The sequence below is a fragment of the Bactrocera latifrons genome, unplaced genomic scaffold (genome assembly GCF_001853355.1).
Source record: "Bactrocera latifrons isolate USDA-ARS-PBARC rearing strain unplaced genomic scaffold, ASM185335v1 scaffold_15, whole genome shotgun sequence".
In the NCBI taxonomy this organism is placed as follows: domain Eukaryota; kingdom Metazoa; phylum Arthropoda; class Insecta; order Diptera; family Tephritidae; genus Bactrocera; species Bactrocera latifrons.
The window spans coordinates 2152092-2175254 of NW_017534963.1; the positions used below are offsets into that span (position 1 = coordinate 2152092).

The 23163-nt window shown below is 35.0% G+C and overlaps 1 protein-coding gene across 2 annotated transcripts; it reads left to right on the forward strand.

The window, feature by feature from the left end:
• Positions 1 to 1786: 1786 nt before the first annotated feature.
• Positions 1787 to 23040, forward strand: LOC108965898 (ras-related protein Rab-27A). 2 transcript variants are annotated; one of them, XM_018928575.1, is made up of 4 exons: positions 1787 to 1865; positions 1932 to 2639; positions 21602 to 21941; positions 22418 to 23040. In XM_018928575.1, exons 3-4 carry the CDS (start codon positions 21783 to 21785, stop codon positions 22961 to 22963), a joined length of 705 nt encoding a protein of 234 aa, XP_018784120.1. In that variant the 5' UTR covers positions 1787 to 1865; positions 1932 to 2639; positions 21602 to 21782; the 3' UTR covers positions 22964 to 23040. The 2 variants fall into 2 exon arrangements, with proteins under 2 accessions (XP_018784120.1, XP_018784121.1); XM_018928576.1 differs by lacking the exons at positions 1787 to 1865; positions 1932 to 2639 and having other exon boundaries at positions 21533 to 21941.
• The last annotated feature ends 123 nt before the right edge of the window (positions 23041 to 23163 follow it).

The following is a 23163-nucleotide window of genomic DNA, read 5'->3' on the forward strand; positions in this document are numbered from 1 at the left end:
TGGTCCTCTTTGCATTGGCAACGGCGAGTATCGCATATGAGGAACGACGACCTGCATAAGATATACGACGACATTAACATAGTGCAGCGAATTAATTGACAACGGCTACGCTGGCTAGGTCATGTCGTACGAATGAACGAAAACACTTCAGCTCTAAAATTATTCAACGCAGTACCCGCCGGGGGACGCCGAGGAAGAAGAAGACCTCCCCTGCATTGGAAAGATCATTTAGAAAATAACCTGGAAGAAAGTTTGTCACAAGTCGCGCCTACCCGAAACACTCGAAAACCCTAAAATTTCACGAATGATAGAAACAAGAATAACGCCTTAAATAGAGAATTAGAAGAGGTAACAAAGGTTATGCCTTTCTTGCTATGATGTTTTGTATCAAGCTTTTGTTTCGTAGCTTAATTTGTAATTCTCAAACCTTTAAAACAGGAGTAAACATACATATTATTAATTTTTTTACTCCAGGTATAAAATGTCTGACGGACAGACAGATAGACTTCTGGAGAATCCGCCTCGATTATTGCGATATTTATACATAACGCTATATTTTTCTCGATTAGGTATAGGTGTTCCAAGTAATCTCTTATACTCTGTGCAACATGATGCGGATGCATAAAAAATAATTGTATTCAGGAGCAAAATAAAACTTCTCAATACACTCCTTAAGAACTTACAAATTGAAGTTGAGCTGTTATTTCTCATCGGTAGAGCAGCGAGTAAAAGTAAAATGACCAAAGCAAAACTTAAATGGCCCTAAAAACGAAGAATGGAGCAGCCAGATTGTATTGTGGTCAGGGCCAAGGGTTAAATGTACAAAAACCACAAATCTCCGCTAGCTGCTGATAAGAGCAAGAGCAGCAAAAATTAAGCGATTCCCACTACTATTTGGTATACTTATGTACTCGTATATTTCCTGTTTATATATGTGCGTGCATACATGGTTTTGCAGCTATGCATAACCTTGTTGGACGTACGAGGCCATTACAAAATATAAATAAACCCATACATATACCAATACCAACGAACAATACACACATATGTACATACACACGGGAATCCTTGAATTAACAGTTGACTACACAGTTAGCCAAAAACTTTAATCCTTGATTACATTTTCATATTTTATGTGTGTTTCTAATGATAAGGAAGACGGGAAAGTTGAAATCCGGGTGACTGCCTGCCTGTCCGACCGTCCGTCAAAGATATTGAATTTTATCCCTAAAGTTACATATATGACAGGACATTGAAGGCTCTGGGGTAAAAATGGGACGATGGGCGTGTGCACAACCCAGTTTTTTTGTGAAATAACATATCTTGGGGCTCGACCGACCGACTTCGACTACGATTAGTATTTGACATTAGGTCATATCAATTTAATTCTGGGGAAAGTACAGAGGTAGCATTAAAAATTATGTAAAAATAGTATTACTTTATATTCTAAGCAAATTTTGGTTTATTTGGTTTATATGGAAGAATGTTAAAATTTTACAGGCGACATGCTGTCTATCACAATGATAAGGGAACAGCGTTTGCGAAACATACATACGAGGGCGGCCCGACACGTACTTAGTCTCAGCGCCCAATGTCGACACTATCGCAAGACAAATTTACTACCGTTCTCCGGTGAAGAAGACGACTCTTCTTTCTGTGTGATCTACATGAACTACCTAAAGAAGGTGAAACAATTCCTCGACAATGTTAAATTATAAGGTTTTCGCGCCGGCATATTGCATAAAAAACTATCCTAAAAATGCTCTTCAACATAATTACGTAGTGGCTTACACCAACGTCGTCACCACTGTCAAATTGGATTAAGAACTACTAACTTATCCGTCGTATTCTTCAGTTTTAGTTCCGTAAGACTCCTTCTCTTTCCTTGATACTTGTTACTTTCACAACGAAAATTTGACTATACTTTACAGACCTCCAGAGAACGCAATTCGCACGCTTCAAAGACGTTGGAGCATAACTGGGTCAAGTATATGAAGCGAAGAAGAGACTATCTTGAGAAATAAATGGTCATTTCGTCAGTCGCCAAAATGTTAATTTTTTTTTTTTTAGAGAAATTACTTATCGGACCAACCTAGTACACACACATAAATGTCTGGCACATGCGAAGCTTTTGCACTTTTCAGTGTAACAGAAAAGCTCGTGGCCATAACACAACTGTTGCTTTGGAGTTAGAACGCGCATCAGTTGACTGATAACAGCGGCAGGATTCAAACAGGTTGTCGGAAAAATGCTATTTGTGTGAGGCGAAATTCCGTTTGTTTGGCTAATAATAATTAACTGAACTGAAGTAAAAACAAAACGGCAAAAAGCGCGGCAAACTTTTACTTCCGTAAATTTGTAGTGAAATATAAAAAGAAGCGAGAAAAAAAATTTATAAAAACTTTGTGTGTGTTTTTTTTTTTTAATATTGTGCATGCTTAAAAATAGCAGCATTGCTAAAAGCTTTTATGTGTGTTACAAATTATTGAAGGATGAATATCATCCTCGACAACGGCACAGGGCCACATACAATAGATGTCTGCAGTATTGATTGGTCTCAGGTGTTTGAAGTGGACACAGCGGCTAACAACATGTACACACATACAGTTACTAGCGCGTAACGGATAAGTGCAAGAAGAGTAAGAAAAACTGCTTGCAGATTCATACTCGTAATTCTGTTCAGGTAGTTCCGTGTTTGAGTGTCACAATCATTTGTCATTATCGCAATTCTTTGCGCTGCTGCACATTTTTGGACCACTTTGTTTCACTGCTTTGCTTTGTTCTTGACGAGCGAAGCTAAAATGTGGAGGAACAGCGAATGTTAAATGGTATGGTAGCTTCACCGGGGTGGCTATTTTTGGTCATTTTATTAAATTAGTAGCTGTGCTTTCTTTATTTGTATGTTCGAAAATTATATAACACTGTGCAACACGTGTCTGGGCAGTTAATCAATCCCGTTTCTTTCGATAGAGTAATTTCTCAGCTTTACGAAGTTAGTCTCCAAAGTCGAAATATTTGCTTTCGAAGTTAAAAATTAGAATTATTGAATTACATAGTATAAGTAGTTACTAAAAACTTAAATAAATTATATGGACAGAAGTCACTTTTTTCTCATATATTATTTGATTTTCGAAAAAAATAAAAATTTTACGTATCAAAAATACTGGCTCGACTTTAAAACCTTATAGCCTCTTTATGTGAATAAACTTAATTGAAAAATATCATAAACCATTGAAATGTGTGGAATAAATACATGGTGTTTATAATTTTACATTTTTAGGAACTTACATACTAGGTTGGTTAAAAAACCGAATATTTTTTTTCTTAGTCTGAGACACCGCGAAGAAAGTTTCCCCAAGTATGAGCTTTCAATTGTAATTGTTTTCTGTTTTCCTTTTGCTTATTATCAGATAGAAAAATTCAATTTTCGCCTACACCTACTTGAAAAAATATCTCGTTTTATCAATTTGTAGGGGACTGAATACCCCACAAAAGGTCTCTTACGATTTTTTCGAAATTAACCGTTAGCTCATGAAATCTGATTATTTTAAGTCAAAATTATGTTTCTTATGAATTTTATAAATATGCAAACCAATTATTTTAAATGTAGGAAATAACTGCTCTATAAAATTTCTTTTCGTAATTTTCAATTTGTTAGGCGGCTAACTCAGAAAAACGGAGAAACTAATTTTTCATCCGAATATTTATCGAATATGATAACCGGGAATGAACTGGCTGATGATCTCGCCCTCTCAGCAGCATCCACCAACATGGTAGGACTGGATCCTTTCATTGCAGTAGAACACCATAAGGAGCGTAATGACGAAGCAGTGGGTAGGGAGAAGCATTGGCAACTACTACCCTGTTGCTAATGGGTGGTTACAACCTCAAAAGGTTTAAATATGTAATCAACCTCCCAAGGGAAAAACTACTACTACTTGGCTACTTGTCGCCTTCTACACTGGCCATTGTAAGCTCAAGAAGCACTTATTTAACATGGGCTTAGCTTTTTGTGCGAATTTTCGGTTCAGCGACTTGCAGTCTGAAACACCAGAACACCTCCTAATCGCAGCATTCTGTAGGCGCAGGATAAAAGCCCTTGGATCCATGTTTCCAAATAAGAATGACATCGTCTCAATAGCAGCCTCCTAGCAGTATATTGGTTTTGTCAATGTGCTGGGGCTAATTGAGACATTGTGACTTACTTATCTAATGTAATCTAGTTCAATGCCGGGAAAGTTAGTCGATTTTGCCATTTAATGGTATTTATTATCTTGCACCTCCTCTAGTTACAAAATATTCAACCTAACACTTATTTTTAAATATACTTAAGCTGAGTTAACCTAAGAGGAGCGGAACAAATCGGTCTACTGGTAAACGTGGAGAAGGCGGGGTGTCTTATGTTATCAAATAAATCTAATTTTGTTTTTGGATATTATATTTTCAAACCGTTATAAACTGAAAAATTTAGACATTTTACCTTACTTTGAGTTTTTAGTCAACACCAGTAACAATGGCTGTCAACGAAAATCTCTTTTTCCCCCCGCAATTGCATTTTTTAGATAAATAAACCACTTTTCTATAGAAAATCTAGCAAGTCACAAGTTCCTTATCTTTTCCGTCCTAATATACAAGTATGCTGCTTGTCGATTCGAATTAAGAATTCTGTGAATACACTAGCTGAATATGAGCAAAATGATGGAAATATGTTATGTATTTTTGTTCAAATAAGCCATCTGAATTAATTTAGACACACCAAAAGTTAATTAAGGAATTGGTATTGATAGTGAAGAACGTAGACTTTCTATGCATTAAAAAGACTATGGTAAGTGTTTAATGAACTTGTGAAACGTTAACTATAACATCAAGGATAAGAAGAAATATAATCATTAACTCTCAAACTTGTGTTTACTGTCAAAGTTAATGAATATCTTGTTTGTTGAGCTAACCAACTTCTTTGTTGAACTTTTCTATCATTAATTGAACCAGCTGTAGTTTTTCATATAACCTATTTGTTTTTGTTTCACATTTCTTCTTCGTTTTCCTCGCGCTTTGATAATTATTTCTTTCGCTGCTCTTTTTTGCTTTATGAGAAGAACTGCTTTTATTAATTAAAATCAGAAAAGTTGAAAGCATACTCCGTTCTACTGATAGCTATACAGATGAGCTTAGAGCTTGCTGTATTTTCTATTGAATGGAGTTATGGAAATATGTTTGGTATATTTTGCCAACAGAAGTTTGATTCTCCAAGCATGACATGAAGCTTGTAACAATGCTTCGATGCAACCGAAGTAAACGTGTTTCCTTATTTTATTAGAATAAAATGAAATATTTTTGGAATTACTTTTAATAGCAGCCCTAGATGCATTTATTGGAGCGATTGAGTAAAGAAGTTTCTTAAACAAAAATTAACACACGATATCTCATGTATTTGCACGTTCAACTCATATAATCATTTCATATAAATTAAATATACAAATATACACGAAGATTTCAATAAAACTCCATTTGCACTTTTTAGCGCTCTTAAATTATCTAACCACTTTTATATTCTCAAACTTTGCAATTTCGTTTTTAAATGCCGCCATACACTCAAAAACTTTACTACTTAAAATATTAGGCAGTTAAACATACGTGTAGTCTGTAGGTATGCAAATTATTTTATATTTACTGGTATGAGGTTATGTCTGTTTGCATGTACAAGCTTAAAGTCTTTTTGCGATAACCGTTCACCCATGGCACACATTTGCACTTTGATATAATAAATTAAAAGAAAAAAGGTAACTAGGTAAAGTAATTTGATCCACACATAAGTATATAGATCAAAATAATAGGAAAACCCGTGCAGGAAATTCTAGCACCATCGAGCCGAACAATTTTCAAGGAAATGTTACTAAGTATATGTATATATATGTATGTATGTATATGTACAAAAGAAATGTCTTCTAATACGTTAGAGAATTGAGTCGAGGAAACGTTGTGGAAATATTTCTTAAAATATACAAGTCAATGCCAGTGTACACACAAGTAATCTAGTTTCCGTACAATAGTTCGGAAGTAGTTTTGTCGGTATTCCCTTTCTTGTCTCCGACAAATATCTATAGTTACCTCATAGGAGACATAATGTGTCCTTTGGAGTGGATATTATAATTTTATGAATTAAACGAAAGTCATAAGGCTCTAAAAGTGGTGAAAAATATTTTTTCCGGTATACATTTTTAGTGGGTTCATTTAGATCCAAAACATTATCGAAACAAACGAATTATTTGAGACAATTCTCGAGAGATATTGAGAGTATTTGCTATATCTCTAATGATTACACGCATAACTGAAATCAAAATATGTATTCATGAAGCACTAATGCTGCACGATGGTATAGTCCGGTAAAACGTATTTTGTGGAATCATAATACATGTCCTAATAGAAACATTCCTCCTTAACTATCTTTACATAACTATCTTATAACCCAAATTTATACAGTAAACAAGAGATCTAATAATATCGTCCAAGCCTCTACACCGTGTGGCAGAACGGGAATAATGAGTGACTTATAGAGTTTGGGTTTTGTAGACGACGGTGAGCAATACCAAAAGTTCCATCAGGATCGGGAAGGACCTCTCCGAGCCGTTCGATACCAAAAGAGGTTTCAAACAAGGCAACTCCCTCTCGTGCGACTTCTTCAAACTACTCTTGGAGAAAAAAAATGGTGGAATCTCATTAAAAGTCTATAATATCATTTCAAGCTGGGTATTATAGCAATATTTCTGGCAAAGACTATGCTGAAATTTCTATGCAAGCCAGACATAGTGCATATGTGTGTATAGTGTTCCCCGCGGGGGAACTCACTGTTGAGAGTCATAACTTCGAAATCGTAGATAATTTCGTCTATGATCTGGGAACCAGAATAAACACCTCCACCAATGTCAGCCTGTAAATCCAACGCAGGATAACTCTTGCCAATAGGTGTTACCTCGGACTGAGTAGGCATCTGATGAGGTGATGACGTTATGATGACGAGGATCTGCGGAAGATTTATGGTTCTTTGCATATTGACGAGTACCGCATTCGATGGAGCGATGAGCTTTATAAGAAATACGACGCCATTGATATAGGTCAGCGAATTAAAAGGCAACAACTACGCTGGCTAGGTCATGTCGCCCGAATGTGCGAAAACACTTCAGCTCTGAAAGTATTCGACGCAGTACCCGCCGGTGGAAGCATTGCGAAAAGAAGAAACGACTGGTGCGCTGTTGTAAACTCACTTATAACCGCATAAGCGGTGTCTACGCCAATAAATAAGAAGAAGATGTATGGCATATTAATCGCGAATGTCAAGATTGAGTAAATCTCAAATAAACTATCGTAATAAACGCGACAGTATGCTAAAAGCTAAAAGAAATAAACATATCTTATGGCCGACTTATATGTTTATAGCTTAACTGACAAGTAATTTCCGTCACCGTTATTTATTTTTTGAAGTTTCAACATTTACTGATCGATTCATCATAAGTAAAAAAATAACTTGCCTTTATTCATGCATGCAAGTGTCATATATATGCACATATCTTCTTATATGTATGATTTATGCTTTCTTTCGACTGTCATTTGCGCTGATAATAACCAAAAATTTAATACGGTTGCTGTCAAGAATGTGATGTGCCATCAACTTTGGGGCGTGTACATAAATCATAACATAAATTTGTTATAAAATAGAAGTCACACATACTAAACATCCACAAATATGTTAACGGGGGAAGAACATATTATTGATGACAGAATTGAGTAGAGATGGAAACTTATATTTTTACCATTATTAATCGGACCAATGCTGGTAAGAAGTATGAAGGCATAGTGCCAGTAATCTGGAGCAAGATTTCTTTAATATTAACATAAGTCTGGCAAATGCCGTCTCAATAAACATTCTTGATGAAAAATAGGAGGACGGGAACAAACATTAGGAGCACACGTCGGTTTTCCAAGTTGGCAGTCCTCTATTCAATTTTTATATTAACTAATGCTAAATATTTATCTAGGTAAAATCCATCAATAGTCACGACTCCCTCTAATATATGTACATATATACAGATATCCTTTCATATTACTAAATATGCGACCAACTTCTATTCTATGCAATTATTCTCTGACAAGATTTGTAGCAACCAAAATCGTCGGAATCCTATAATATATCTATATACATATATGATCAACATGTCGGGCTGAGCTCATTTAGTCAAATCAGTCTGTCTATATATATATATATTGCAACAAAAAAGTAACTGGAAATTGTAATTAAAATCCCCGTGAAAATTATGTTAAAAAAATGTTTTTTGCTAATTTGTCTCAAATTTTGTATTTCTAATCAAATTTCGTGTTGCGAATGTCGAAAAGGGCTTTCGGTGATTCCATTTTATCAAAGTCTTCAAAGATGGTCAAGAGATCGTTGAAGGTATGCTTCGTTCTAGCCGAACTCAGACCTCTTCAACGGTTGAAAATAATAAAAATGTGAAGAATGTGCTTAAAAATTTTCATGCAAGTATAAGATAAATGGCAAGAGAGTTTGAATGATTATGGAGAATGTTTTGAGTATAAAATGCGTTCTTGCTCGACATGTCCCGATAAAGCAGATTTTTTTTTTTTAAAAAGAGTGCAATAGTGATCGAGTTTAAAGCCGAAAATGCAATGAAGACCATCGATAAGATAGAAAAAACTCAAATTATTTATTAAAACAAGTTACTTAATGAAATACAGTTGGTTATCATTTGAGAGAGTGGCCAATTTCAAGCAGGCGCCCTGAGTCTACTTTTTCAAACAACCAACCAATGTGAAACCATTCTTAAGGGGTTCCATTGATTTTCTACAAACATATTCATGTACATTGCATATAATTTAAACATTTTGCCCTTTACACTGGTCATTGCCCTGGCAGAATTTGAAATATAAGCTTACTGCTCCCCAAGAGTGCAAACACTATAATTAGTATTGTTGTCACTGAGTTTCCTGGCATTTATCACTAACTGACACGCCCAAATATTCACACCAACTTGTTTGTAGGCAGACTTTGCGGTCCAACCATAGAATAGTTGCCAAGTCTGTGGTGTTATTAGAAGGTGGTGGCAGTAAAACATTTCACCTTAGAGACCGCAACACCTTTAATGACTGAGTCTCATGTTTCATTATGTGTGTGTTTATACTGCAAAGCTATTTATAACTTTTCTGTACTTTTGTCGCAAATTTACACATTAAAAGGTTATATATAAAAGCGAATATATTATATAAACCACATAAGACAAACTGTAAACATAATAGGCTTAGGCATTATAGTCAATATGAATTTATATTAGGGTGTACCTGTTGTTGATTTTTGTCTTTACTGATGTCGCCTGAAGTTTAAAATTTTGCACAGCTTTTTAATTTTCCATATACACAAGTGCCTAATAAATTCTGTGTTGCTCATACGACATGATGTACCATATGAATGCTGAATGCTATTGACGTATAACTCTTAAAGGAATGTTTTTATGGAAAAAATAATATTTTGTATAGCTAAGGAATTTTGTATTAGAATATAATTTTTTCGAAGTTGGAGATTTACTGTTTTTTAGGAATAAAAATATTATTGGAAAAGATGAAAAAACCCATGTTATATACCTGACATGATTTCAAAATAACGAACACTCTAATATACATACATATAAATAAATAAAATAATAAGTGTTCAGTTATCCTTTTTGCCATCCCACAAATACATATGTACATAAGCTTGTGTATGTAGGTATGTATCTATCTAGGTACAATGCTGACGCGCCTCTGACTAGACTATATACATATGTCATCGACACACATCGTTTATCTACAGTTTTTSTTGTTGTTGTTTGAAATGAAAACTTAACATTAAGTTACATTTTTGAAGTGAGCAGTAGGATTAGAAGATGGCAGCTTTTAATAAAACGAGTTACAAAAATATGTTTGAACACTGTCGATCCCGGCAGGCATTATTAAAATAATCTCACTCAGACACGACTATAGAAAAATGTGTAATTTTATTGATAAAGAAAAAATGTCAATGGAAGTCTAATAGCAAGACAAATGCCAATAAATCTATCAATAACAAGTAAGGAAGCACTAAGTTGGGGTATCACCGAAAATTTTATACCCTTGTAGTTTGCAAGAATCAAACCTAAGGAAATATATAAGGTGTAAAACCCAATCATAAAGGGTAAAGTCAGCCAGATGTTCGAAAATCCTGACATTAGTTATATAGGGGATAGGCCAGGGTTTTGCTCTAATTTTTCTATTTTAGGCACAAAGGTACACTGTTCTGCGTAAAACACCCTCTTATTTTCATTGGGATAACTCATTGGCCGATATATTCGGTACAAAGTCACCCGGAAGTTCGAAAATCTTTATGTTAAGTACATGGGGGCCCGATTCAGTTCGTTTTTGACATACTGACATACCATTATAAGAGAAGGATTATCCCTTAATTACAGTTATATATATCAAGCATTGACCCACATTTTCGGTAAAACGTCAACTACTGCCTGATCCACATAGTCTTGAACAATTTTCATTGGACTTAAACAATTTTTGGTCATAACATGACATACACTAAAGGCATTATTCTTGCAAAGTTTTATCTCGTTATAATAATTTCTTCTTTATTTGTGTATTGGAAAGTGAAAATATCAAATGTAATTTAAAAATGTGCTATATGTAGGTTCCCCGATTATTATCACAATTTGACATAAGAATGTAAAAAGAATGCTACGTACTAAATTTTGTTTTAATTTAGTGCACAGTTATGGCATTTTATATGTTGATTGTCATTTTAGTTCTTTTTATGGCATTTTCCATCACTTTGGCCAAAACTTTCGGCGATATGTCCTCACATTCTTGACGGATATTGTTTTTAGGAGCTGCAAGAGTCTGAGGCTTGTTGATATAAACAACCGACTTCCAAAAGCCTCACAAAAAGAAGACTGGAGCGGTAAAATCAGGCGATCTTGTTGCGCCCGGGAAATGTATCCTTCACCATATCGGTTGTGGTACGTGAAGTGTGTGCCGTTGCATTGTCCTGTTGGAACCACATATTTTCCAATCCCACTTCATCAAGTTGCGGCAAAAAGAACTCGTTGATCATTGCTCTGTAGCGCTCACCACTCACAGTAACTGTTTGACCCGCGACATCTTCGATGAAAAAAGGTCCGATGACTCCTCCAGTACAGTACAGCTTACAGTGACTTTGAGCGGGTGTAATGGCTCTTCGTGGTTACATCCATATTTTCAGTGCCCCAGAAGCGTAAATTTTGCTTATTTACGTACCCGCTAAGATGSAAATGGGCCTCATCACTCATGATTATTTTTGATGAAAAATCATCTTCTTCTTGGTGGTGATTAAGGATGGCTTGAGCGTATATTAGACGCGAGTAGCGGTCAGTAGCTAACAGCTGATGTAGCGTCTGGACTTTGTCATCTACATCTTCAAACCTTATACCAAAATTTGATGTAAATACCGTCGACACGTCGCACGTCGTCTGATTGTTGTTGTTGTTGTAACGGCAGAATTCTGCCGAGTTGACAGTCCTTGGCCGGATAAAAATCCGGGTCCGTTCCGGTTTTCGTAGACCCGACTGTCGTGGGTCATCGTCTAGTCGAAGTCGACGGCGCTTCCATGACATCCTCGGCAACAGCAGAAATATTCTCTGCAGAACGGCTACTCCGGGGTCTGCATCTCGTGTTGTGCCAGTCTCTTCGAGGCGAGCGGCTAAACGCCGCATTGTTTTACCAGTAGGCGTAGGACGGTCAGGAAATCTCCGATGATATTCACGGTATGCCAAAGTCACCGACCGACTATTGGTCAAATAAATAGTCACCAATAACCCGCGTTCTGGAGCAGTGGAGCGCACCATTATTTACTTACGTGTATTTCGCATGTGTTTACTACACAAATATCAAAACAGAACTGACATTAGTGGTCAATTCCACAATTTATAGCATCTTCTGATGGGAGTATTACTGCGCTCGCGCCATTGTATTAACAGCTATACAAATTGCTTATAAAATATTATGTATTTAAAACTGCATATGTGCTTTCTGTTTCAGTAAAATATTATTTCTGAGAACTCTCTAAATTCCGGTACTTTTGAGGAATATAATGACGTTGACGATGAAGTTGCTGTAACTGGTATGTTGACATAATATGATATATTGGAAGAAGTTTCTCGTATAAATAACGAATGTGACGTCGAAGCAGATGAATTTTTGACCATCATATAAACCAGAGCGTTGATTCCTCAATTAAAACTTTTTTCAACACATAATGTTTATTACAATAATTTGACAACCTAGTCAGTTTGATCCGATCGAAATGGAAAAACTAAAGGAAGGCAATCGAAAATTACAGATTTGTTTAACGCTATTAAATTTGTAAAACGTACAAATAAAAGTACATAGCTATGTTAGTTTTTAATCTCGTTTATTCGAATTTTTCTTTGTTGAGCCTCAATAAATTGAAATCTCGGTAAATCGAATTCCTGTGCTATTCGTGAAAAATGAGAACCCCTTGGCCAATTTTTAACTTCAATGGTTTGGGAGATATGTACATTAAAATTTTCAGGGGGCGGGACCCATTTTTTTCATAGGCTCTATGTCTAACTCGTTTAGTTTTAAGTGATACAAACACTCGTTAGGTGTTAATAGTTTTATACTCTGTTCTAACATGTTGTAAGAGCATAAAAGTTCTAAAATTCTTCAATAAAATTATAACGCTACAAAATCTACAAACTTATTAGGTTTATAAAACTAAATCACATTCTTGGAAAGGCCTTGTGAAAGGCGAAATTCTTAATAAAATTTGTAAAATTCGAAAATTGATTAATAATTCTCAATGATGAAGTAAATCGAACAATATTTAGGTGTGAAGGTAATATATTTTGAGGGGCAGTACATTTTCTATATTTTGCGTACAAATCGAGTAATTTTCACTCAAGATACATATACATATCTTCATTGCAACACAATGCAAAATGATGTACATCAGGGCCGTTACTTATACGCCATGTATGCCCATGTGTCATAGATAAAAAATTTCAATTATTTTAAATGCACAAAACAAATTTTCGTAGCAATGTGTTCTTGTTGGCAAACAACCAAAATACGTGTAGATAGTTAGAAAATTGTTCACGCATAATAAATCTATTATACCCGCATTATTTGATGGGGTAAATAATGGCAAAATTTTGGTTATGAAAATTGTATGGGAAAGCTCAATAATGAAAATTTAACATTTAAATTTACGGCAAATAATGTTATAGTTTCATTGCGAATATATACCATACATCAATAGAAACTATGAACATTTTATAATACTTTTAATTTTCTAAACTTTCCCTTAGCGATTATTTCAAGTCTCAACTTAAAGCACAATTCCGGTTTAGTATAAACAATAGTGTTAGTTTAGAAATAACAAAACTCAAAAGTAGGTTGGAAAAGCGTGCCTTCTCACACATATGTATGTATGTATGTATGCATACAATAGTCAAACGCTCTTGATCAAATATGGTGTTGGCGCAGATTAAAACAATTCCAATGATGGACAACCAGAAGTATTTGAGTAATTGTGTACTTTTCCAGCTATCGGTAACGATAAAGTGGCGCTGTGCAAACAATAAAGTTGCAAATAAACGTAAAATAAACATATCGTATTAAGTAGAAAAACAAACACCTACTGGCTATATAGATGCGTATACGAATAAATATCTATATTGTAGCCCGAAGAAGGAACACATTGTACAACAGAAATTGGTTAAGTGTTGCATCTGTTGCTGCTGCTATTGAGAACTGCTTGAACTACTAAAACCAATGGAAATTGCCGCAGCGGCAGTAAATGAAGCAAACTATCAGAGCATTACAGTTAACCTTTGAGTGGTGTAGACTATTTAAGGTTATGTTGATTGAGTTATAATTCGGATAGATTTTATGGCCGCAATTGGAAGAAGTTGATCTGGCCACATTTGCTTCCAACAAGGAAGCTTCCAAGCGTGCAATAACCGAATTATGGCAAAGAAAGTTTGAATATTCGATTATTTCAAGAAATTTTGGCAGTGAATGGCCTCCAAGAAGTTGTGATTTAACACCATTAGACTACTTCTTGTGTTGTTATTTGAAGTCATTGGTCTTTAGCATAAACCAGACTCTGTTCAAACTTTAAAAGTCAATATTGAACATGCTATTCATGACATACAACTTGATTTAGCGAAAAAGTACTCGAAAATTGGGTTCATCGAATTCCTTACTGCAAATGAAGTAGTGAGGGTCTTTTGAATGATATTATATTTAAAACTTAATTCTATCGATTATACTCCACATTAAATAAAAAATATTTACCCCCAGAATATATTGTCAAAGCTAGGCCAAAGTTTTGAGAACTCAAGATCTGGTCTCCACATTCAAGAGTTAATAGCACACAATGTCACACCGTGCACCGGCACAATGTGGCACTAATAAGTGTCCAATCGATAAGTTTGTAAGAAACGCACCKATAACCAGAGTTATACATACATACAAACACGCATATATACATACATAAACATCTACTAGAAATGCTGTTTCATGAAGTATGCCAGAAGTTCGAGCGGCATCTGCGTTGCTTCCTGTTGTCACTGTAATTTAATTGTTTAAGGCAATTGTGAGAACAAATAAACTAAGGTTATGCATGAGAGGAGCCATGCTACTGCTGTGAAAATTCGTTATAATGACTAACGGTTTCAGTTCTTCAACTCAAACAAAATAGTAAAGATTTTATTACTTCTCTTAAGAAGCAAAATAGAATGAGGTTACAAAAAGCAAAATGTAGCGAATAACCCAAGCGGGTGCGGAGTGGAATCTAGATGAACTTATGACTATTGAATTTAAATATGATAGCTTTGTTTTTGTAGATTTTCCCAAACATAATTAAATAGTTATTATGTTTATGAAAATGTATATGTTACTAATTATTCACCCATGGAGTTCTACAGTCATTTGGGTACTTAATACTTAATTTCGCAGCTTAAAAAAATCGATTTTTTATTGTCTTATTAAGGCCTACAAAATCTCTAGAATATTATTTTAAAATAATTGAAGTAATAGATTTAAGATACAGCCTTCAAAATTTGCGTTCTCGGGGCGAGTTTTTACTGTTATACCGAATTTTTTTTTTTAAGAAACATCTATATGTTTCGAAATATATTTGTCAAGATTGTTCGAGACTTACTCTATCAATCTCTATGAAATTTCACAGATCTTCAGATATAATTCACAGGGACCTGAACGAAGAATTTTTCGATTATACAAAGTAAAGTAAGAAAAAACGATAATTTCGGTTATACTGAAGCTATGATATCCTTCACAGATACAAAATATTTCTTACAAGGACATTGTATGTGTTACAGTTACCCGATGGAACATTTTTTTTTTGGAGATCGTATTACTCCCAAATTTTGTGAAGATTTCCAGTTAAATCCGTGCAAACACTTCATTCCTATCGTCCAGTTTGTATGTCACCTATATGCTATAGTGATCCGATCTGAACAATTTTATGTTGCATTATTACCTTAGACAATAAACCCTGCCAAATTATGCAAAAATAACTCGTCAAATGAAAAATTCCTCCACGCAAGCATTGTATTTCTGCCGTGTGCAAAATTTCAGATTTATATCTCATAAACGAAGCGACTAGTTAGCATATTTTTAGGCAGACGGACAATTTCAATTTTTTATTTTTTTGGTAAAAAGATCTGCCAAAAATCTTTACTAACTTTTTTCTTTCGTTCAATTTATAATTTATGGTCTTAACTACAATACGTATTTTTTCACATCTAATAGTCCTGTCAAAATGCGGAGTTTTGATTATGTTGAACGGAAATTTTAGAATTTCTTTCCCAAGTGCGTATCAGTAAGTCAATAAGAAGTATTAATATTAGGTTGTTAAAAAAGGCGCTGAGAGCGCGCAGTTCTAGTTTTATTCGTCGCATCGGGTCATGCTATACCTTTTTGGAAAGCTCATTTACGCGCTAACACGTGTTTGATTGATTGTCGTTTCTTTTAAGTCGTTCGTGAGWTATAGCGTCGCAAACATGGAGCAAAATAAAGAGAAAATACGGCATATTTTACAGTACTACTACGATAAAGGCAAAAATGCAWCTCAAGCCGCCAATAAAATTTGTGCAGTTTATGGACCCGATACAGTTTCCATTTCCACCGCACAACGCTGGCAACGTTTTCGTTCTGGTGTAGAGGTGGTCGAAGATGCGCCACGCTCCGGAAGGCCTGTCGTCGAAAATTGCGATAAAATTGCTGAATTGGTCGAAAGAGACCGGCATAGTAGCAGCCGTAGCATCGGTCAAGAGCTGGGCATGAGTCATCAAAAAAATTTTTATGAACAATTTAAATTTCAATAAAAATACCGCAAGACTATTATATTTATTTTAGTGTATGAAGAAAATTTCGACATTGTATCGTATAACCCTTTAAGTCAACTTAGATGGGAAGTGTAGCCTATATATCGGTGTATGCCGCGATGTCTGAATTTGGTTTCCCCGCAAAACTAATACGGCTGCGTAAACTGACGTTGAGCTCCGTCGGGATCTGGAAGGACCTCTCCCCATTCGATACTAAGCGAGATTTCAGACAAGGTACGACTTCTTCAATCTACTCCTAAATGGAGTAGGTACCATCTTCTATAAAACAGTTGCTGGCGTACGTAGATGATATGGATATTATTAGCCTCAACGGCGCGGTTGTTGAGTTAAAAGGGTCTGATAGTGAGCGAGAGCAAGACGAAATATCTCTTGTCATCAAACAAACCGTCGTCGCACTCGCGACTTGGCTCTCACGTCACCGTTGACAGTCATAACTTCGAAGCTGTAGATAATTTCGTCTATCTTGGAACCAATATTAACACCAACAACAATGTCAGTCTCAAAATCCAACTCTTGCCAACATGTGCTACTTCGGACTGAGTTGGAAATTCAGAAGTAAAGTCTTCTCTCGACGAACAAAAATCAAACTGTATAAGTCACTCATAATTCTCCTCGTGCTAAATGGTGCAAAGGCTTGGACGATGACAATACATGATGAGTCGAAGTTACGAGTTTTCGAGAGAAAGGTTTTGCGGAGGATTTATGGTCTTTGGCACATTGATAACTGTGAATACCGCAGTCGATGGCCCGATGAGCTGTACGACTTATATGACAACATTGTCAAGTTGTCCGTATTGATGAAAATACGTCAGCTCTGAAAGTTTTCGAAGTACCCGACGGGGGAAGCAGAGAAAGAGAAGAACTCCACTCGGTTTGAGAGATCAGGTAAAGAAGGACTTGGCTGCTGAATTGCGAAAAAAAGAAACGTCTAGCGTTGTTTGAAAGTAAAAAATATTTATTATACAAAGTACGCGATTGTTGTAAGCTGATTCATTATCAACTTTAGCCGTTACTTAAGTTTGGTGCTAGCAAAGTAGCACTTAAATTTTCCGGGGATTGCAGCGTATAAGCGAAATAATAAAACTTGTGTCACAATGTCGCTCTGACCAGTCTAGAATATAGGACTTATTTAGCGAATGTAAATAATTTAATATCGGTCTAAGTCCATTTAGATTGTTAGAAAAAACCTAAGCCACTTAAGTAACTACCAAGCACTAAACCAATGGCAACGAATGCTTTAACCATCCCATAAGCTGGCAAGAGGATAGTAAATTAAGCAGAAAAGTTGGTTTGATGGAAATTTGTGCATTCTTCGCTTTAATCCTTAAGAAGAAAATGAGCTGGGGTCATATAGTCTTATGTCATGGATAATCTACTTATAGTCGTATTTACGACTTTGTAAACCACAAGTGGTTCCGGTGAGAACGGTTGGTGTGCACTTTTAGGTAAACACTGATATACATACATATGTAAGAAGCAAATGCGACCTGATACATAAGTTTCACACGACTATTCAATGCATTTTACCTAGAAAAGGCGGAATGAAATTTAGTGAAAACGGCTTAATGCACAGATAAATAAAATACTTTGTATTACTTGGAATCCCCGCCATTGATGTGCGCATAACTAACGGTGAGTTTGGCAACTTTTAATGTAAAACTCTTCACTTTCACAAGTTTTACCTCGTGTGGTGCACGACTTCTTCAAACACTTTATGTTGAGCTTCAATCAGTAAAAAACTTTTCATAGTTTTTTTCATTTTTATTTCTTATACTGAGAAAAGGGAAATAACACACTTATTCAGAGGAAATCTTGAGAATGTAACGATGCTGGTGTAAAATAACCCAAGCAAAGAAAGTAGTATGCCAACCAATGAGCAATAATAGCTTCTTGGGAAACAAGAAATCTTACATTAAAGGTCCAACAAATAAATTATGACTGTACATAAAAGTAAAGAAAGGATTGAATTTGAATTAGGCATAATAGGTAGATTTTTATCAACTGATCAAGTTTGACTCGGACCACAAAACGACTCGCTAGGCCATTTTTCGCATGGAAAAAAATCTAACAAAGAGTTTAAATGAAATATTCTGTTTACAATGGAATAACGGCTATGACACCATTTAAAAGTTTGCAGTAGCGATCAGGGAAGGACACTGTATCATGAACATAAGTATTTGATTGGAACAAAGTATTTAGTGAAGGTCGTGAAATCATCGAAAACTAAAAATTAATCGGAGGCTAATATAAACTGTATACGTATTTAATTTATTATATGTATATGCGTTAGATATTTGGTATAGCTTCCCCTCTCATTTAAGCCGACCCCAAACCATTTGTGTGAAAACTTTTGTATAGCAGAAATATATTCGCTCCATTTCTAGTCGAGTTATATGGTGCAAAGGCATGGACGATGACAACGTCTGATGAGTCGTTACGAGTTTTCGAGAGGAAGGTTCTGTGGAAGATTTGTGGTTCTTTGCGCATTGGCAACGGCGAGTACCGCATACGAGGGAATGATGAGCTGTACGAGTTATACGACAACATTGACGTACTCTAGCTCTGAAGGTATTCGACGTACCCGGCGGAGGAAACATAGAAAAAGAAAGACCTCCACTCCGTTGGAAGAATCAGGTGGAGAAGGACTTGGCTACGCTTCAATTTCAACAGAGAAAGAGAAAGACCTCCACCCCGATGGAAAGATCAGGTGGAGAAGGACCTGGCTACACTTCAATTGGAGCCAAACAGCGGTTCCTAAAGCAATAAAAATGAAGAAGAGGTGTTTTATTAGATAAAATGAGATTTGGTTCTTTAACACTGTAGTATATTTTTTTGGAGTCGAAAAAACCATTGAAAATAAAAAATAGGTTTCATGTGGATAGGAGTGGTTATCTCTGTTAATTTTGGAGACCTTAATTTAATGTGCGATATAAAATCGAACTTTGTCTTATGCGAGAAAAATGCCGAAGATATTTTCATAATAACAACATCCTCACATAATTTAATATTCTTGGTGTCCAATATTATGTTGTATTTTTGTATTATCAGATAATTTAAAGGTTTTTGTCCGCTGGGCAATTGTTTACTTATGCTCTAATATTGTATAGCATACAGCATGCCGGCTTATGTACTTGCACAAGACTTAATGTGGCTTGTATATACTTATACCTAATGGAGGTTGCTTCAGCTTTTGTATTTTAGCGGCAATATCCTATGAAGGATTGCATGCTACACATATGCATACATATACATATATGTATATATACATACATGTCGTGCGCGCTTTATAGTAAGAGCACAAACGAATATTCAAAGTTACATTGGGATCAAATTCTCGCAAATAAAATCAGTTGACTGAATCCATAAACAATGTAGGTTTGTATTTGCTTAAATTAAAATGTGCATTAATAACAAAATTTATGCCGAGCCACGAACTTATTCTCAAAAAAGTCATTAGCGTTGCAGAGATAATATATTTTTAGGACATGCCAATCAAAAATATTATTAGAAAACCGTTCATTTTAATTATCAGTATACGAAAACAGTCATAACTAAAATGACCAAAATAACTTGGTTGAAATAACTAGTGTAATAGGGTATATTAAGTTTGCCAAGAAGTTTCCTACACATAGAAGACCCTATGAGGTACTATATACATACTACATATATCTACATATGTATATCTACAGCGTGCCGAGCTGAGTCGATTTAGTCGTGTTGAGCTATCGGTCTGATACTTTGCACAAATCTCCGCAAGACTTCGAACATTTATCAGAATCGTCGATATTGAAAACTATAGGTGCCAAAAAAACCACCTGCAGCATATACATAGCTATAAAAACTAACCGATCAAAATGAAAATAAATCCCTTTTTATATCCTTTTATGCTATAAGAAATGTACAGATGAAGGGTATTATAGCTCGCTGCAACCGAATTGAGCATTATTCTTATCTTCTTATATGTAATGTTGTTGTTATTTTTACCCGAAATGTTGGCGTTTAATTGCCCACCCCAAAATAAGCACAAAATTAATCGATTTAATTGAAGTGTCGGGGATGCTGAGAAAGGTCTATGAGTTTATATGAATACATATGTATAAGTATATATATTATATGTATATACATACATATATGCACGTTAAGCATTCGTATGGACTTATATTGAATATTATGTGTGTGGATGATAAAATAAAAATTGTCAGTCAATATTCTCCATAGAAATTTCATGGTTGCGAGCAATGATGCCACAAAATGTGAGCAACAAAAACGTCAAACAAATATGTCGGTAATTCATACATTATATGCTTACACTTGATTTGCTAATCCATCAAGTGCTGCCTAATTGAGGCATACAAAGATGACTCTTTCTTCATTGTAGAAATATAAACTAAAAAACGAAAAATAAACTAAAGGAGTGAGTAACAGTAATTATGTATGAGAAGTAAATTGAAATACATAGATGAAATTTGTATAATCGAAGAGTCGATTTAGTCTTATATGCATGTCTGCAGCATATAAACATACATAACTTTCATGCAAACTGATCGATCAAAATTAAGATACAGATTTTTGTATAACCTTTCAAATTTAATCTCTGCTATAAAAATTGCTCTTTTAAGAGTATTATAGCTACGTTGCAGCCGAAGTTAGCTTATTTCATCATTGTTTCTTATGAGACATGACCCCACAAGTGTATGTATAATCTCTGCATTCTTGACATCAACAAAAATGTAATTAAGATATAACAGTAAATTTAATGTCTTGTTAAAAAGCTATTACAATTTAACTAAAGTATAACATATTTATGTTTACTGTTATTAACTGCCTATCATGTTTAAGGTTTTGTTTTTAATAAACCTGAAGTCATATTTATGAATGAGCAGCCGTTGTCAAGAACATTTGCATGTTTTTAGTTATTTTTTTCTGCGCATTATTATTTGTAATATTCCATAGTAAAGTCCGCTTTTATACAAAAAGGGGTATATTTAAGTGGTTTGACATTCAAGAGAGAAATAATTGGACACTACTTTGTCGTCATGCATTATTCATCTAACATGCCCACCTACCTGATTTTGTTGTTGTTATTGCTGAACAATAGGGCTGGTGGTCTTCATTATTCTTGTTTATTTTCCCACTTTCAGAAGGACATCTTGAGCAACACTAACAAGGAGATTACATTTCCAGTATGTATATAATATGTGTGCAATGGTCTCCATGTTAAACAAGTAGATAGTGCAAATAGTCATTCTAATTGGTCCATTGTAAACAAAAAAAGTATCTGTGGCGCGGCAAAGTACTCCTTTATGCAACCAGAATAAAAAAATGGCGATGGCAAATATTGATTATGATTTTTTGATGAAATTTCTTGCACTCGGAGATTCTGGAGTGGGCAAAACAAGTTTTCTTTATCAGTATACTGATGGGCAATTTCATTCGCAATTTATATCAACGGTGGGAATTGATTTCCGGGAGAAACGACTGGTGAGTACTTGAAATTTCAGTGCTTTATTTTGTTTGATTTCATTGAATATTTCAAGTTTAACTAACACTTATTTGAAATTTCAATAATTAATTGCATAAAAAACACTAAGAACTTTTAATTTTTCACAATAAAATATGTTTCACTCACTTAACACTGAATAGTTTAAGAATAGCAGAATAAAATTTAATTTCAAACTGTCAAATACGTAAATAAATGATTTGCAGGGTGACTCAGATAATTCGGTTTATGAATGAGTACTAGCGTGAATACTCGAATCAATTAAACTGTGTGTATATATATACATAAATATATAAAACAATACATACATATATAAATGTGTATGTATAATTATAATTCGAATCCTTATTAATTTTTTATTTTATTTTATTTGCTCAYATTTTAAAACTTTGCTTTAAACGATTAACAAATTTAAATATATGTATTTTATATTTTCATTTATATAATGTCTCTTTAGATATACACATATCGCGGACGGAACCACCGTATCCATCTACAACTCTGGGATACTGCAGGTCAGGAGCGCTTTCGTTCGTTAACTACTGCCTTCTATCGTGATGCAATGGGTTTCCTGCTCATTTTCGATTTGACCAACGAGAAATCTTTCCTTGAAATTAGTAATTGGTTGGAGCAATTACGTATGCATGCTTATTCGGAGGATCCGGATGTGGTCTTATGCGGTAATAAATGCGATTTGGAGACCGTGCGTGCTGTCAGTCATGAACAAGTGCGTGCCCTTTCGGATCGCTATTGTCTGCCATACATAGAGACAAGCGCATGCACTGGCTTTAATATAAGACAAGCCGTTGAAATGTTGGTGGAACGTGTTATGTTGCGTATGGAGAATGTAGCTACCAATTCCGAATTGTCACGATTAATGACGCAGACGCGTTGCATGCCAAATATAAATCTCCCGAGTAGTGGTGGGAATACAGTGCGTTTGGGTTTAGGGGATATGGAGTTGACGGAGGAACAACAACGGAGTCGAAATTGTAAATGTTAAATGATGAAATGCCAGTACATAGGTCATTCTATTTTAACTCAAAGCTGTTTTGTACAATAATTTTAATAAATGTGTATTTAAATGTGTGAATTTGTGAAATTAATAAATTAAATAGTTATGCCAATTTTATTAAAAACTAACATGTTATATACAAATTAACTGCTCAATTAATGTAATGTTCGCTCAAATGTATAGTACAC

Coding starts and splice junctions, on each gene's coding strand:
- LOC108965898 (XM_018928575.1), top strand. CDS start 21,783: ATGGCGATGGCAAATATTGATTATGATTTTTTGATGAAATTTCTTGCA. Junction 21,942..22,417: donor ATTTCCGGGAGAAACGACTG/GTGAGTACTTGA, acceptor ATGTCTCTTTAG/ATATACACATATCGCGGACG.